Source organism: Dermacentor albipictus, chromosome 2, assembly GCF_038994185.2.
Source record: "Dermacentor albipictus isolate Rhodes 1998 colony chromosome 2, USDA_Dalb.pri_finalv2, whole genome shotgun sequence".
Classification (NCBI taxonomy): domain Eukaryota; kingdom Metazoa; phylum Arthropoda; class Arachnida; order Ixodida; family Ixodidae; genus Dermacentor; species Dermacentor albipictus.
The window spans coordinates 62,539,671-62,555,613 of record NC_091822.1 but is presented as its reverse complement, the minus strand read 5'-3'; the positions used below and the strand labels follow the sequence as shown (position 1 = coordinate 62,555,613).

The following is a 15,943-nucleotide window of genomic DNA, read 5'->3' as shown; positions in this document are numbered from 1 at the left end:
TTAAAGTTTGTTTGAAATGTTCAACTGCGTTCGACCCGTTATCTAGCTGGACAGCGGACGCTTTGATCCCGTCAAGTGCGATCCGCGAGGCCAGCATAGCTTCTCTGCCTTGATTTATTGTCGGTGTCAAAGAGTTTACCGTTCATGTGACCACAAACGTTCTTCAACAAAATGTTTCCACTGCACCATAACACATATCTCATGACAACTTCACTGGTGTGCCCTTCTTCACATTCGGGACACATATATTTATTCCAGTCTAGATTATGCTCTAAACGAATAATTTCGCTTTCGAGTCCACATATTTACAACTCCTAAAATGAGTTTAGCAATGGAGATACAAAATGTTCATGCAACTATTTACAAAGAAACAGCTGCCTTATTCCACTGAATTCCAGCTTTTCTCTTCATTGCCTTAGCATTGGCACCCAATATTCTGTCATTGATCTTGCGGAAACATGAACGCCTGATTTTTCGGTCCCTATTTCTAATTGCTCCAGCAATTGGACACGCAACACTTATTAGGCATATCCTGGCATGAATGTAATCCACATTCCACGGCAATGAATACTTGATGGACACACAACCGCAATCGCAGCACAAGCGCAGAGAATACATGCACGGCTAACGTCTAGAAAAAAAAAATGCGCTCGGACGCATGTCACACTACGCGAGGACTTTTCTAACCCGAAACTATCCAATTAGCAGCAAGGTTCCCGGAACTAATCGGATTGTTATCGCTGTCGTCGCCCACTCGATCTTCCGCGTCTCATTTTCTACACAGCTGCGCCACTCGTAGCTTCGGCACTTTCGAATATCTCTGGCAATGCAGCGACAAACCTAGGCCTCAAGTTTAGAGCAGAGAAATTGGGAGTCATTACGTGGCGTCAATTCAACAGCGTCATACCCACAGTCAAGCAATAGGAATAGCTCGGCGTTTCCATTCGGCGGGCCCGTGTTAACTTGGTAGGTCAAACCACATCAACCACTAATCAATGTGGTAAATGTAAAAAAAAAATGTCTTATAGTAGCCACTGAATGAGTGAATCAGAATGTGGTAACTCTCGAATGGAAGCACTGGGAAATGCACAAGTGGCAGTCACTTGCAGGGAGCATTTTGTTCTATTTTCTGTATTGTGAGCAACAGAATAACTAAGCCAAGAGGATAATTAGCGCAGAGCACTTTCCACACCTATTCGTTTCCTTTATTAACGCTTTCACCGCAGAGTTCATTTCTGCATGGGCAGGTATGTAGTCCTCGGGAAGCTTTAGCTATGAAGAAGCAACATGTGCATAATTACTTAATTTGCGCCATACGAGAAGCCGTGTCATCAGCGATATATATTGTACAGTAAAGGATGCAGGAACAGCTAGCTTTTACAAAGAAAAAAAAAGGCGAAGAAGGGAAAAGGAGGTGACAACGTTGTAAATTCCGAGCAATCACAGCCACATCGCGTTATAGACATCTTAAGTATTCATAAAGTGCTTCAGCGTTCCATCTCGCGACTTGCATATAGAAAATTAAAGCTAAGGTCAGGTGGCGCCCGTCTTGTCTAAATTTAATTCATTAAGATCTTCACACTGAATTTAGAGCGCAACGAAGTTTTACAACCAATACATAATAAGTATTTACTTTTAAATCCTCAGAGAGAGAGAGAGAGAGAGAGAGAGCCCGTGATTTATAATGTCTGTCCAGACACGAAATAAAACAGTGCCTAGGTAGTACATGGCTGGCGACGAGATCGCTTTCGATGTTGCGCACAAAACTGTATGTGTACGCGCCATATGAAGGTGTGTCGTTCGATGTCAGGTGAACGCCGTATCGCAGTCCATCGGAAGTACCCGACTGTCACCCAAAGAATTTGCACTTCATGTTGGGGTTCATCTGAGACTCGGGCGGGCAATAAAATGCCCGGGCGAAGGCCTCCGAACTGCGCACCGCCTTGTTGCAGTCCACTGTGTGCGGACCAACGGCATCGGGTCGCGTGCAAGTCATGTAGGATAGCGTCATGAAGAACACCTGGTCTCCCGAAAAGCCCCCCACGATTCCCTGAAGAGCTTCGTCTCCCCTGTCGCTGACTGCGCGGCGGTACGCCGCGTAGGCAACCTCGAGAGCGGGGATCTCGGGAAAGATGCTGGCCCTCGCGCCGGTTATGCTGTGGGTGTTGTCTCCGCCACTGGCGGCGTGGCCGCCAAGCCCTGGTAGGCAGCTGTCTCTCTCCTCGAAGGCCTTCGCGGAAGAGCTGCAGGTGGTTGAAGACATTGAAACGATACATCACGGCAGAAAAAAAAAACAATACTTTGCCGTTAACGGCGTGTGTTGCAGTGGTTATAGGGCGTTCTGCAGCTAAGGAGGAGGTCACGCGTATGGTTATCGGGCACGGCTGCGGCATTTTGCTGTAGACGAAATGAAAAACGCTCTCGCACATTTATACCGGGTGTGGTTTTCTTTAGATTATGCAGAAATATTTTTTTAAAATTCACCTGGGGTAGAAAGCATAATTGTAGTCATTGAGCTGGATTACTCAAGGAAGTGGACATTGCTTACACGAGAAATCGCATTGCAAAATCGACTAATTAGAAAACTTTCACTGATCGGGTTTCTCACTAAATACTTAGGTTTTACAACACTTCCCGAAATTTATGAACTTTAGCCGGTGCCCAAAACTCGTATCACCCTGAAAATTCAGTCTTGCCATTTAATCTGTAGCCGGTTAAATGGCAAGAGGTACCATCTTGGTCTGAATTTTCAGGGTGATACGAGTTTTTAGTACTTAAATCCCGAAGTTGGCGATAAAACACATTGGCGTCGCAGTTACGTTTGTGCTTCAATGTATAAAACGTCGTTTTAATAAAAATAGACGGGGAACAATACATTTTATCTCAAGTGTGGCGACGCATATTACGGCGCCATCGTCAACATTTGCTAACAGTGTGGGTATGACTTGCAAACCCACCGACTACAATTTTTGAATTTCGCTACTTTTCACTACCTCCTAATTTGCAATGTGTGTAGTAAATTAAATATTCTAAAAGTTACCTATTCATTTTCTTCGCTTGGAGTAATCCAGCTCAAGGAATACAATTTCGCTATCTGCCACAGGCGATGAAAAAAAAAATCTGTATGCTGCAAAAAACAAAAACAAACAAGAACGCCACATATACAAGGTGCGTTTTATTGTAGCTGCAGCCAACTTTAAAATGTTGCCTGTGGCAGACAGCCCAATTCTAATCATTAGTACCTGCCTTAGTTTCTTACCAGCTTTTGCGTTACGCTGCTAAGCATCAGGATGAAATCCCAGCCGTGGCTGCCACATATTGATGGGGGCGAAATGACACAATACCTGTCCACCCAGCATTGGGCGCACGTTCAAAAACCACAGGTGGTCAAAATTATTGCAGAGTGCCACCCTATGGCGTGCCTTATATTCCGATGCTGGTTTCGGTATTTAAAACCCCCGAAAACATCACTGTGTAATAACCTTTGACCTAAATCACAAGATGTGGTGGTCCATTACTACTACGAGAAATGAAAAAAAGATTAATTGAATAATTACCGTAATTACGCTAATTATCGTTTGATTAATTTCTTGACACCACATATTTAAATCTACGAATAGTAGCTAGTGACTGTACTAAGGGTGTCCCAAGTAATTTGAGCCACGAATTTAAAGATGAAAGGCGCGTCGGAAGCGAATGTAACCGAACGCATACTATTCGCCATAAACCATAGTTACTCAGACAATTATTTTCTTTTCCCCATAAATAACTAATTGATAAAGTCTAATTAGCCAAGTCATTAGATATTGACCGAGGACCCTAAGTATGATACGAAGATTCGTAGAGAACCTTCAGAAACCCCCGATCGAGTTGTGTCCTTTACGATACGTCTCACGTAGTCCTTTTTTCCGGGCTGCGAAGAAAGCCCGCGAAATATAATAAAAAGCACGTGACGGAGCGGTTGCTCAGTGGCATTGTGCTGCTCTCGAGACTGCGATCGGTGAACGAGGTCAGCTGCATCGTGACTGACGACGAGGAAGCGGCAGTGCGTTCCTTTATCTCATCGGCAGCGCTCGGCCAGCAGCACGCATTTTCGCCGTCATCCGCCGGGAGCCAACCTTGTTCACGGAACGCTCGCTTGAGAGCAGCGCGATACCACTGCGCAAGTGCTCCGTCACGTAGCTTTTTCCCTATTTCGCGGGCTTCCTTTGCAACCCGGAAGAAAAGACTACGGGAGACGTATCGTAAAGAAACAACTCCATCGGTAGTTTCTGAAGGTGCTATACAAATCTAGGTATCACACTTGGGGTTCTCCGCCAATAATGAAAAAGTTGGCGAATCAAACTAATCAGCTAGTGAGTTCTAGGGTAAAAACAAAATTGTCTGTGTTACTATAGACTATTGCGAATAGTATGCGTTCGTTTCATTCCGCTCCCGACGTGCCTTTCAGTTTTAAATTCTTGGCTCAAGTTATCTGGGACACACTGTATATGCAAGGCATGCTGACATAAAAGGAATTCTGAGGTTGGCACAGGTTCCGACATATGCACCGTCAAACTTGCGGTAAGAATTCACTGTTGCTGCTCCCTACTTTTTTAACGCATTGCTGTTTTTGAACCACAGATGTAACTGGAACGATAATGCATCTGGTTGGAAACCATGAAAATTAATGTGTAGAAACTAACTTAGTGCTGAGAATTCGTTAAGGTGCATGTGGCTTGCGAAATCGCCGGCTACAATATGCTCTGATAATTATAAATAAAAGTTATTTATCGTAGCTATGTTAATTGTTCAGTCAGATGCATTGATTTCTCTGCATTGAGAAATTTCTCTGCATTGAGATGCATTGAATTAACGCCTACTGAGTATTTCAGATTATGGGTTACAATTCTGCTCTTTGCCTATCTTAAATTTAAAACAAAATGGATTGCTTTTAAAACAAAACCCTGTATATTTACGCGCCCATTAAAGAACGCCAGGAGTTCAAGATCGATCCGTGGCGCTCCTGAACGGCGCCTCTTATAGTGCTAGTGCTGCCATGGGGTTTTTAACCAAATTAATGACTCAACGCATCGATCCGTAAATATGTAAGGTGTGCTTGAGGCCTAACGCGAAGAAATGAAAGGAATACTTGAATACCTATTTCCGTATCAATAACGGGAAGCTTACCCGGACAAAAAGAAGTCCCCGAATGTGCCGTTCGGGTGCCACCGCAGTCCCTGTCTGTCTACGGACGCGACCAGATTGAGTGCCATGGAAAAGCCCAGACCCCCGTAGAACATGGCCTCGGTCCCGCCAGGGTAGTACAAGGGCGGAGTAATGGCGCCCACGGCCACCTTGACGTCGCCGCTGGAGGGGTCATAGAGCACGTACGGTAGTGCGTAGTTGACCGCGAAGCTGAAGACGTCAATGTCAGCGTGCGGGTCATGCATCTTAGCAGCGCAGCGGCTCGTCTTCACCCAGTACTCGGCAAACGAAAGTTCAGTGCTGGGAAAATCGCTGTACATGCGCTCGAGCACGTCGTTTTCGAGGAAGCGCTCGGGGGGCCACAGCTTTAGTCGCGTCGAACGCAGCTTCTCGACCGCAAGCTTCCGGCTCTCAACGTCCAGCCATTGCGTTGCGTTGGCCGCCTCCGCAGCCGCTGACACCAAGTTATCGAAACCGGCTTTGACGGCGGCGCGCTGTGCTGGCGTGAAGCGCGACACGGAGCTGAGCGCAATCACCAGGAGCCGATAGGCGGCCTCGACGAATCGCTCGCAGAAGTACGGCCGATATGTGGTGATGCCCTGGTCGTACCGATTCTCAAGCAGCTGGATATCCGCTGCCGGAGCAAACAGCTGCACGCAGGACCAGGCGATCAGGGACAGCAGCTCGGTTCTTCTGTACGAAGACATCACGCTCGCCATAGTCCTGAAGAACTCTACGTCGCCGATGAAAACCTGGTCGTTGTGCTTCACGTCAGGCTCAAGCTCGGTCTGCCTGAAGGCACGTAGCCACAGCTTGGAGGCCAGCTGCGGAGTGAGAAGTCCTATTCGAGCGATTTGCACCAGAGCGGGTTCGATTACCGGAAGACGCCTAGTGTTCAGCAGTTTTCTGAAGACGTCACCTTCCATGACCATAGTCTTGTTGATAAACTTCTTGTCGATCCCATACTTAGTGTAGTTTCGGTTAAGGATGTAGAAAAACGTGGCCCAGTATTTCGCGTATCCGCCGGTGCTTTTGACTGTGAGATGCTGCTTATACAAAATTGGTATGAGGGAACTGGGCTCTAATATGAAACGCCAATTCGGTGAGGACAAGCGCATAGCGCGCACTTGGAAGAATAACGGGACCTGCCACTTGAATGCTAGCGTCATCAGTACGTCGAGGGCGCTGGTGTCATTTGGCGTGGGTTTCTCTGGCCAGGACAGTCTACATTCGTTGAGGAACTTCCAGAAGATGTCCAAGTTCGACCCGTACTGTGATCGGTTGCCCATGCAGGACTCGTACATGGCCAATGGTTTGTGGCCCACACTAATGCTTTTCGTCCCTTCGCTGAGTACGCTGTAGAAATGCGGAAACCACGATTTCCTTACATCATCCATGGCCGAGCTCGTGTACTCTAGGTAGCCTTTCGGAGGCGACCAAGCGGAGCAGACGTAAGCGCTAAAGTTGTGGCATGGATCGAGGTCGCGGTTTAGTCCATTAGAGAGGCGCCACGAGTGGACGAGGCAGTCCTCAGTCTTGCAGAACGGTGGCGAAGGTGGTGATTTGGCGCCTCGTACGAATAGAAACACAATGACGATTGTCACGGCCGTCGCGATCAGCATAAGGACGATCATAAGGGTGAGGTGCTGCACCTTGATTGACACACCTGTTGCAGTTAGGACAATCTGATAGCTGCGTGGAGCCTGCAAGCAAACATAAAAATAAAGAGGCATTTAGGCAGCTTCCCGCTAAAAATGTTATTCAAAATGCAGAGTGATCTGTCTACAGTGGCGACGTCCACCATCATCTCGGTGACGTAGTTGCGAATCGCCTTTATGTTGTGCGGATCGGCGATCGTCGCGGTGTGGCTATTCAGAAGTGTAAAATGTATCAGTCACCTTCATCGTCCAGCGAATCGGGCAAAGGGAACTTCACTGCGCTCCCACCAATCCACGAAGCTACGGCCGCTGTTCTTGCATCCTAAGATACTCGTACAGACTGCCTTGGGTGGCGTGGTGCTTTGCAACCAAAGCTTTTGTCGAGTCTCTTTTCACGGTGACGTGCGCTGTTAACATTTACCTAATTACTCGGAAGAATGGTCCCTACGCTCCCGAATTTCTGACTAATGCCGCTGTGACAACTATACAAGGAAAGCTTTCATTTGTCCAGGGCGGCGGTGTGAGGTCGGAGCCCGGGCCCGACCCGTTTTTCGGACACTCCGCTCCCCCTTGTGCATATATATATTATACACACACACAACCTTTAATCACGTTCGCACTTGAAGAAAGTTCGTGTGACCTCAAAGAAGTAGTCACTCAAGTTCCAGCCTTACTGAGTAGTTACGAGAGCTCATTGAAGGAGGCAGTTTAACTTCACAGCCCGAGTCTCCCGGATGAGGCAAGCGACAAGTGAATTCACTTAATGAGGAATATATATATATGTATTTTGCGCGAATTAGGTCGCACAGGTACACGTCAATGGTAAAAGCCATGTAAAGTCTTCTAAAAGTGTTAATAGACTTCGATGCAATCAAGAAATACTTTCCTGTCGGAAGTTCATATGAGCAGATAAACTGCAGCATTTATAAAACTTACACAATGCACAAGAATTATTGAACTCAACTTATAACTACAATTACTAGCACAAATCAATGCGACTCAACAACGCAAATGTTAATTAGAGCATGCCGTGTGCAATTGGCTTAATTTATTTTCCTTTGGATGAATAAAGGATTATTGGATAATAGATTATCAGGCAGACGAATAAACAAGCATATTTGCACATCACTCAGTAAATACTGAAACAGCGAGATCCGAAAAGTGCGGAAGGACACGAGAGCAAGTAGGAAAAGCGTGGACTACTTTATTGAGCAGCTGATAAAGCATATATGATGAAAAAAATTCATAAGGGAAATGTACAGCATGAGATATATACTTTTAAATAGCGCAACGAAGCGCTTTTATTACGCAGAAGGCCCATTTATATTCCTGTGCATTTACTTTTTGCGTTTTTATAAGCGACATGGTTTGCTTGAAGCTTCCCTCTATTGCCTGAAGCTCTACTCACTGCGTCCTTGCCTTGTATTAACGCCTGATAACTTTTGCCAACTGAATACCTCATGAACGCCTTGCTGTAGAAGAGGCGCTCTGCAAAACGGGAGCTCTGGTACAGAACGGGTCAGATCTATGCGATAGCTCCCAACTTGTCTTTTTAAGAAGGCTTAACGCCACGCAACATTCATGAAGCCGCATCGCTCCATTAAAACGAGAGCGAACGATTGTCCAAATTAATCGGTCATGCCCAATCAGTCAGTAAGAGCGCGCGTCTTCTAGTGTTTAGTGACCGCGCTTGGCTGTCCGTGCGTCTGATGAGCACTACATACGCGGGCCGCGCGCATTATTTTCTTCGCCGCGTTGAAGCTTGTAATCCGAGATGGGTGGTCCTTTCGCGTGTGCTCTCTCCCCGCGCGCCTCGTGTTATGCTTCCGTTGGCGTTGATATACGGTGGCAAATACGCTTCCTTCTCAACCTGAGACGGGTAATGGTCAAGTACCGACAAGCGACATGCCCACAGTTGGCTCTGAGGTTGGCGCTCACGCGTGTTTTTAGCGGGTGGATACCAAGGTGGATACTGCGTCGTCCGCAGCCGCGGTAGAAGCGAGCTGGACGCGTGTTTTATATTTCTCGGTTAATCTGTCCACGTCTCTTCTCCTTATAAAGTACAAAAGCCATTTGAATGAGCGACTGTTGGTGCCAGAATAAGCACAAAATACTGAGCTGAAAAGGATGGAGGCTTGATAGGCATTATCTTCCCATGCGCTGAATGTTTGGCTTTGTTGGAGGTCACGTGAGCAAACCAGCGTTTTTTGAAGGAGAGGCGTAGCTGCGAATGACTGTGCGCGGCTAACCCTTACGCAGCCCGCGTGTCGTGTCTAATTGTCGGTAATAATTAGCGGGTGCGGTGGTTCAGGCCACGCTGGGATGGCTGCCAGCTTCATGCGCGCTCTCTTCGTTGCCGGGCTGTCTTATTGCGCCCCCAGTGTTGCAGATTGCGTAGTCCAAGAGAAAGTGGTAATTGGAGATATCGTTGATAGAGGCCGTGTTGTAGCGGACATAAAGGTAGACAGATGATGATCATCAATCTAATCTGCGGAGTCGCGAGGTGAATCGCGCGGCTGCACGAAGCTTTCGCCCCCGCTGGCGGCCTTCTTCATAATGCCGGCGTTTTGACAGTGCACGCGTTCATCCAGTGCGATATTTACAGGTTTAATTAGTGCGTGCATTACGCTAGGCTTGTTATTTTAATTAATAAATGAATGCTACCTACAATTTATATGGCCGATAGAATTAACGTATAGCTAGACTCGTGCAAGGACTGCACTATTCTGTCAAGATTTTAACGAGCCTTACATGGGACCGGCCATATGATCTAATTTTTCTAACTATATGCATGAAATTCGCCGTGCACTTCCGTGATAGCCTTCTCCCGCCATCTAGTAGCAACGCGAGAAAGTACACTGTGTGCGAAAATACGATCTTGAACGTGGTCGGAACCAGCGCACCGAACGCGATTGCTACTCGGTTGGATTAAACAAGTATATATATATATATATATATATATATATATATATATATATATATATATATATATATATATATAGAAGGTCCAGTTGGTGGTGGGGCTCTTACATGGGTGCCGCCCTTACACGGATTTACATGGTAATAATTTTCCTTCCGGTAATTGTTTTATACTTCGCTATCACTAATACTACGTCGCCTTCAAGGCGAAACTGTAGTCTCTCTCTTTTTTTTTTCCTGCGAGTCCGGGTATAAGCGCTGCTGCGCAGTGGATCCGGTTTGGCCTCAGTTGGGTTTCGGATGGAATTATATATGTATTTATAACCTTGTCATGAAAGTGGCGATGTTTCCGTCACTGATAAAAGTAAATTATTGGAACTATTTTTATTTAATGAGTGATTAGCATTGTCTATGGAAGGAAAAGCAATACTGATGCACGCATCATTCAAGTGCATTTCACACGGCACGGATGAAATGCTGTGGTGAAGGGGTCACTGAAGTCTGCAGGTTTCTTTCAGAATGAAAGAAAGCATGCAATATAATTTCAAGCGAGGTGAGCATACGGCAACAGATTTGTTGTCTATGCATAGACTATCCATGTCTTTAGAAATAATTGTTAGCTGGCTACCGCGTTTCTTGAATTATTATAACAAACTTTTTCCTTTGTATGTATTTAAATATACGGTGTTTGTACATGGTGCTCACACTCTCAATTAAGAAAAAGCTATTTGGAGTTATAAAGCACGGATGAGGTAGCCGCCGCTGGTGCTTCTAATGCGCTTGTCATCTTATTGGTAGGATTCACAGAAATGAAGCGAATGTATGGTTTAAAGCCTGTGAACGTCCGCGCCGACAATGATGCAGTAGGTTTTTAAACGGAGTAAAACTTTAAGTGAAAACTGAAAAGGAAACTCAAAAGAAAGGTCAAATGATGTGGGTAACAGAACCCCTGTCATGACACTTCATGGCGGCTTGAGAATATAGCGCGCGATCCTTGTCTGTCTACGCCGTCGGTGACCTGCTGGAAAGATGGGTTAAGGCATGTGCACCGAATGTGATACCCGCTCTTCCTTTTTTATCTCTAGCGTGACCAAAAATGCTTTGATGGACGTTAATGAGCTCTCGAAATTTTTTCAGTGAATAAATGGCTTCAATAAATGACACCCCTGCGCACTTGTGGTAATCTGTCAACGCGATTTCCTTTTTTTTTTTGGTACGAGTAAAAATTACAAATTTCGTGAAAGACGCGCTCTCTTCCCAGAAGTTACCTTGGTTTTACTTTTGTGTGGAAAATATTTAAAGCAAAATGTGCCGCACTAACCCGTGAGGAGTTTTTCAGTTGCTTAGCAATGTTTTTCGAACAGCCAAAATGCTCCAAACACTTTAATAGCACTACGTGCGTTGTATGTAGAACAGCACTGTTTGCCATAAAAATTAGAAAAATGGTTGCACGGAAGGGTGCGTTGCCGTTCAGCGTTAATTTTAAACGAAGCTGATGGGGATAAAAGAAAAGTCACAGATTAAAAAAAAACTGTTCCAGTGGGGGGGGGGGGGGGGAAGAGGGATTGTGAGGGTCTTTTATACATGGCGCTTTAAACAAATGGGCGCGCTGGAACAAAATGGAAAATACCGTGAGCGTAGGCCACTGATCAGCATGCGGATTATATATGATGCGATGATTTTGTTATGGCAATTGCCTTCCTCCCTTCAGTACTAACAAAAAAGAAAAGCAAGCCTGGCTTCTTGCATGCGTTACCAAAAGCGTCTTGCTTCGCACACAACAGCGAACCACAGGAAGAGGACACCACAGAACAAGGGTGAAAGAAGTAGCTATGCGTGAAATTAGGCTGTCGAGCGAGCAGTTTCATTTTGCCGCGTCTTAGACAAGATGTCGCCTAGCGCGTTGCTGCAAAGATGGCAGATTGCACTTAACATTTCGAATGCCCTTAATTAAGTTTGCAATAACGAAACAGGAAAAATGTAACTGTTTTGATTAGCGTGCCCGTTCTGGTGGACATTTACCCGCTCTCCAAGAAATTGTTCATGCGAATGATTCTTGCAACAATGCAACAGCGAGCTTCTAGAATGCAAGGAAACGACCACTTATGTGAACGTTTCTTTTTTCTTTCAAGCTAGCTACATTTTTAAATATTTTTCTACTGCTCATAAAAACCTTCGGAATATTCTTTCGAAATTTGGTTGCTTTGATGTCGAATTTACTTCGCTACTTGTGGGATCATTTGTGGACACAGTGTGTGTATTGCTTCCACCATCTACGCGCACAGAGAAAATATTCATTTAAAATGGCTGTATGAGACGCAGACTGCTTCGATATTGAATATCAGTATTGACGCCACAACGTGAGCACATGCACTGTTGTAAGGGGGTCAAGCTAAAGAGACGGAGCGACGAGGCCTAAGATCCTCGTCAGCGGGGCACCGGGCGAATGCGCGCAAGAGACCTGCTACTTGCAACCACTGTTTACGTCGTCAGGTGTAATCATTGTACCTTAATAATTACTCATCGCCGACATCGGCGAAGGGCCATTTTTGTAACAACAAGAAACGTCATCTGTCTTGCTGTCGTTTCTTTTCTTGAAAAGTGCACGCTTGCTATTTTGTTGTCAAGAACACTATGCGACGGTGATAACACACGGGCGGTTTGTGTGACCGGGAATATCAGGCGGCCAGCGTAATATAGGAAAGAAAGGCACGAAAAGCAGTTTACCGTTACATATATATATATATATATATATATATATATATATATATATATATATACGCTCAAAGCGCCCAACTACGTTCAGCCTGCCAAGAGTACTGAAAGCAGGGAGACGCATAAGGCTATGAGATATAGTTAACTCTTCCATGGTACAAATAATGCCACCACTATGCTATAAGAAGCCCTGGAAGTTATTCTGATCTGCAGCCAGCCGATTCCCTGTCCTAACAAGATGACTATTGATGCAATGCAAGTAATTCCATCAACGTTCATAGCACCTGTTGCGACGAAGACAACCGCAACACCACCATTTTGATAGGCTGTGACTGCTTGTTAGGAGTGTAACATCATAAACAAGGTGAACACAACCGGCTCCGCGCAGAAGGCTGGCTAGACAAGAATCAGCTAAGTCCCTTACCTTCACCCCAACCACCACAGCAAACGACACGAACGATCACGCAAGCTGGACTGCTTCAATGTAATCGCAATGAGCTCGTCTAGAGGAAGATTAGTTGTGACTGTTGTCAAGAGACAAACGGAAAGCACGTACTATTACCAGATCAGCAAGACCACGACTCAGCGTGAACTTCAGAAATTACATTGCCACCGACCAACTGGTGGAAACGACGGGATGGACGAACTCGGTTTGCGAACTTTGGTCATCGAGGACAAAACGGAAGTGTTCTAAAAAAGTGACGACCAACCGCACGCGAAACCACTGGGCATTGACAGAAGTTGGAAGCAGCACAACTGCAAGCGTTCGCGCGGACATACCGAGGCTACCGTTATGGAGACCGCATTTACTGCTGAAACAAATACCACGATCCCGAAAGAGCGCTCTCCGCTGGAGGCTAGTCCTGCGCCGGGGGCACTACCTAACCATTAGAAAGGCACTTAATTGAAGGAATACCACAGAGGCCATTACCATCTGATTCAGCAAGGAAACAATTCATTAAATGTCATTCTTCATTCCTGCTTCCTCCCTGCGTCCGTGTCTGTTCTGGGGGCGCACCGCGCGTTTTTTGTTCGCCTGTCGGCGACTATGCTGACCGCATCGTCAATACGAGAAAAATATTTCGCTTATTCACACGCATTTGAACCGGCAAGGCCTACGCAAAACTGCTCTCGTCTCTTTGATCATCATCATCAGCCTGGTTACGCCCACTGCAGGGCAAAGGCCTCTCCCATACTTCTCGAACAACCCCGGTCATGTACTAATTGAGGCCATGCCGTCCCTGCAAACTTGTTAATCTCATCCGCCCACCTATCTTTCTGCCGCCCCCTGCTACGCTTCCCTTCACTTGGGATCCAGTTCGTAACCCTTAATGACCATCGGTTAACTTCTCTCCTCACTACATGTCCTGCCCATGCCCATTTCTTTTTCTTGATTTCAACTAAGATGTCATTAACTCGCGTTTGTTCCCTCACCCAATCTGCTCTTTTCTTATCCCTTAACGTTACGCCTATCATTCTTCTTTCCATAGCTCGTTGCGTCGTCCTCAATTTGAGTAGAACCCTTTTCGTAAGCCTCCAGGTTTCTGCTCCGTAGGTGAGTACTGGTAAGACGCAGCTATTATATACTTTTCTCTTGAGGGATAATGGATACCTCCTGTTCATGATCTGAGAATGCCTGCCAAACGCACCCCAGCCCATTCTTATTCTTCTGATTATTTCGGTCTCATGATCCCGATCCGCCCTCACTACCTGCCCTAAGTAGATGTATTCTCGTCTCTTTATCAATACAATATTGTCTTCGGAAATGTTGGACACAAAACTGTGAGGAACGGCATGAACGGGGGCAGGAGAGTGAAAAGGTGACAAGTAGTATGAAACTCACGCGATCCGAATCATAGTACGAGGTCCTCCGAGCTTCTGACTTGATTCGCTGGCCTTCGAGGTGTTCTTGGTTGATGGTGTTAAGTTCTTGAAGGACTGAGGACAGCGAAGCGTGCTGGTGAGATAAACTCGCTTTGCGACTTGACTGGCTCACTTTGCGTCCATCTTGTCGCTCCGGCTGTCCTCCAGAGAGCGTCGGAGAGGACTCGGCCCTCTCCTTGATCGAGGTCGCGGACAGCATCTGGAGTGGATTCGCACCGCTGACGGCGCACTCCGGAGACTGAGCTGGCAGGGCGGTTTCACATTCTGGTTTGGGCGCCTGTTGGTCCTCCTGCTCTGGGAGCCGGTTGCTCTCTCCAGGCTTCTCCGTCGTCGGAGCAGTGGGAGTAGCAACGTGAGGTTCTACCGGCCCAATGTCGGCGGCAGCGAGTTGATGCTGAGGCTCGCTGGTGTCTGAGGACTTGCGCTGGAAATCGGCGGCGAAAGACAGCCTCCGTTTGAGAGGGCTCTTCTCGCGTGGGGGATTTACTTCGTCCAGTTGAAGGGCGGTGGTCGTGGCTACCGGCAAGTTCGATTCCAGCGCGGCAATCGCGGAGCCTTTCGGATCTTTTTCTAGATCGGTATGGCTGGGTCGCCTGCGTGTTGCTTCGGACTTGCTGGAGGACGACGAGATGCGAGACGACACACTTCCACTGGAACTGGCGCTATGTTTGCGAGAGCGACGTCGCTTCTTTGTTCTCTTCTCGTCGGGAGCATCGTTGTTTGGGACCATATCGCTTGTTCTTTCGCGGCGATCTGCAGAGACGTTTCAATCCAGTAAAACCGAGGAAATTGGGGTGCGAGCCCTGGAACCCTCGTCTTCTTCTAGTGCTACCTCGTGGCGAGAGCAAATGGCGCGAGACCTCGCTGGCCATTTCTCACTGATTTCAGCGCTATATAATTTCGGAACCACAGCAAAACCAGGCTGTTAACAAAGGAAGTTTAGTTTTCATTATAACAATGATTAATTCCCTTTAATACGATTTCTATCGCAGATGCATACTTCCCCAAGGTTTTGTTCCATTAGTCGAAGGGAATTTAGAACTCCTAAGGTTTCATGGTTTCAGTGGTCCTTTCAAAGATGAATTTGTGCAAAAATGGCAAATCTGCGTCCTTTATCAGATTTTATTTCTAGTCGGCAGCAAAGTAAAAAAGTAAAGGATCACCGAATCATCGACGTTAAAGAAAGCAACGTCGACATACGTACATCGAGGGTGATGATTTCTTATGCATTAGTTTACAAAATTCCTATTTAAAATTATTAAAACTGATAACCTTCTAGTTTGCTTTCCTTTCGAAAAGCATACGTCAACAACTAAAAGAAATGCCCTTAACCTAAGTATGTCTAGCTTAATTCATTCTATAACTTCACGTATTGCCTCACATATACTTCATCCCCAAGTTTTCTCCCCCCCCCCCCCCACCCGTTTAACCTCCGACTACTTGGTCAATTACCTGTAGTGGGCTCGCGCCATAATAAAGGAAGAAAGCAAGCAAGTCATTTGATTTATATGCCTTAAAGCCTGCGTCCTGCACATTTTGGGCACGTTAAATATGCCCGGTGGTCACAATTATTCCGGCGT

General features: G+C 46.2%; 1 protein-coding gene across 1 annotated transcript; it reads right to left on the bottom strand.

The window, feature by feature from the left end:
* Nucleotides 1-1,662: 1,662 nt before the first annotated feature.
* LOC135908982 (phosphate-regulating neutral endopeptidase PHEX-like) lies at nucleotides 1,663-15,204 on the bottom strand. Its single transcript, XM_065440843.2, has 3 exons — nucleotides 14,323-15,204; nucleotides 5,170-6,890; nucleotides 1,663-2,243 (listed from the first exon to the last, which is right to left on the bottom strand). The coding sequence occupies exons 1-3, from the start codon at nucleotides 15,091-15,093 to the stop codon at nucleotides 1,850-1,852; spliced, it is 2,886 nt and encodes a 961-aa protein (XP_065296915.1). The 5' UTR covers nucleotides 15,094-15,204; the 3' UTR covers nucleotides 1,663-1,849.
* Between the last annotated feature and the right edge of the window lie 739 nt (nucleotides 15,205-15,943).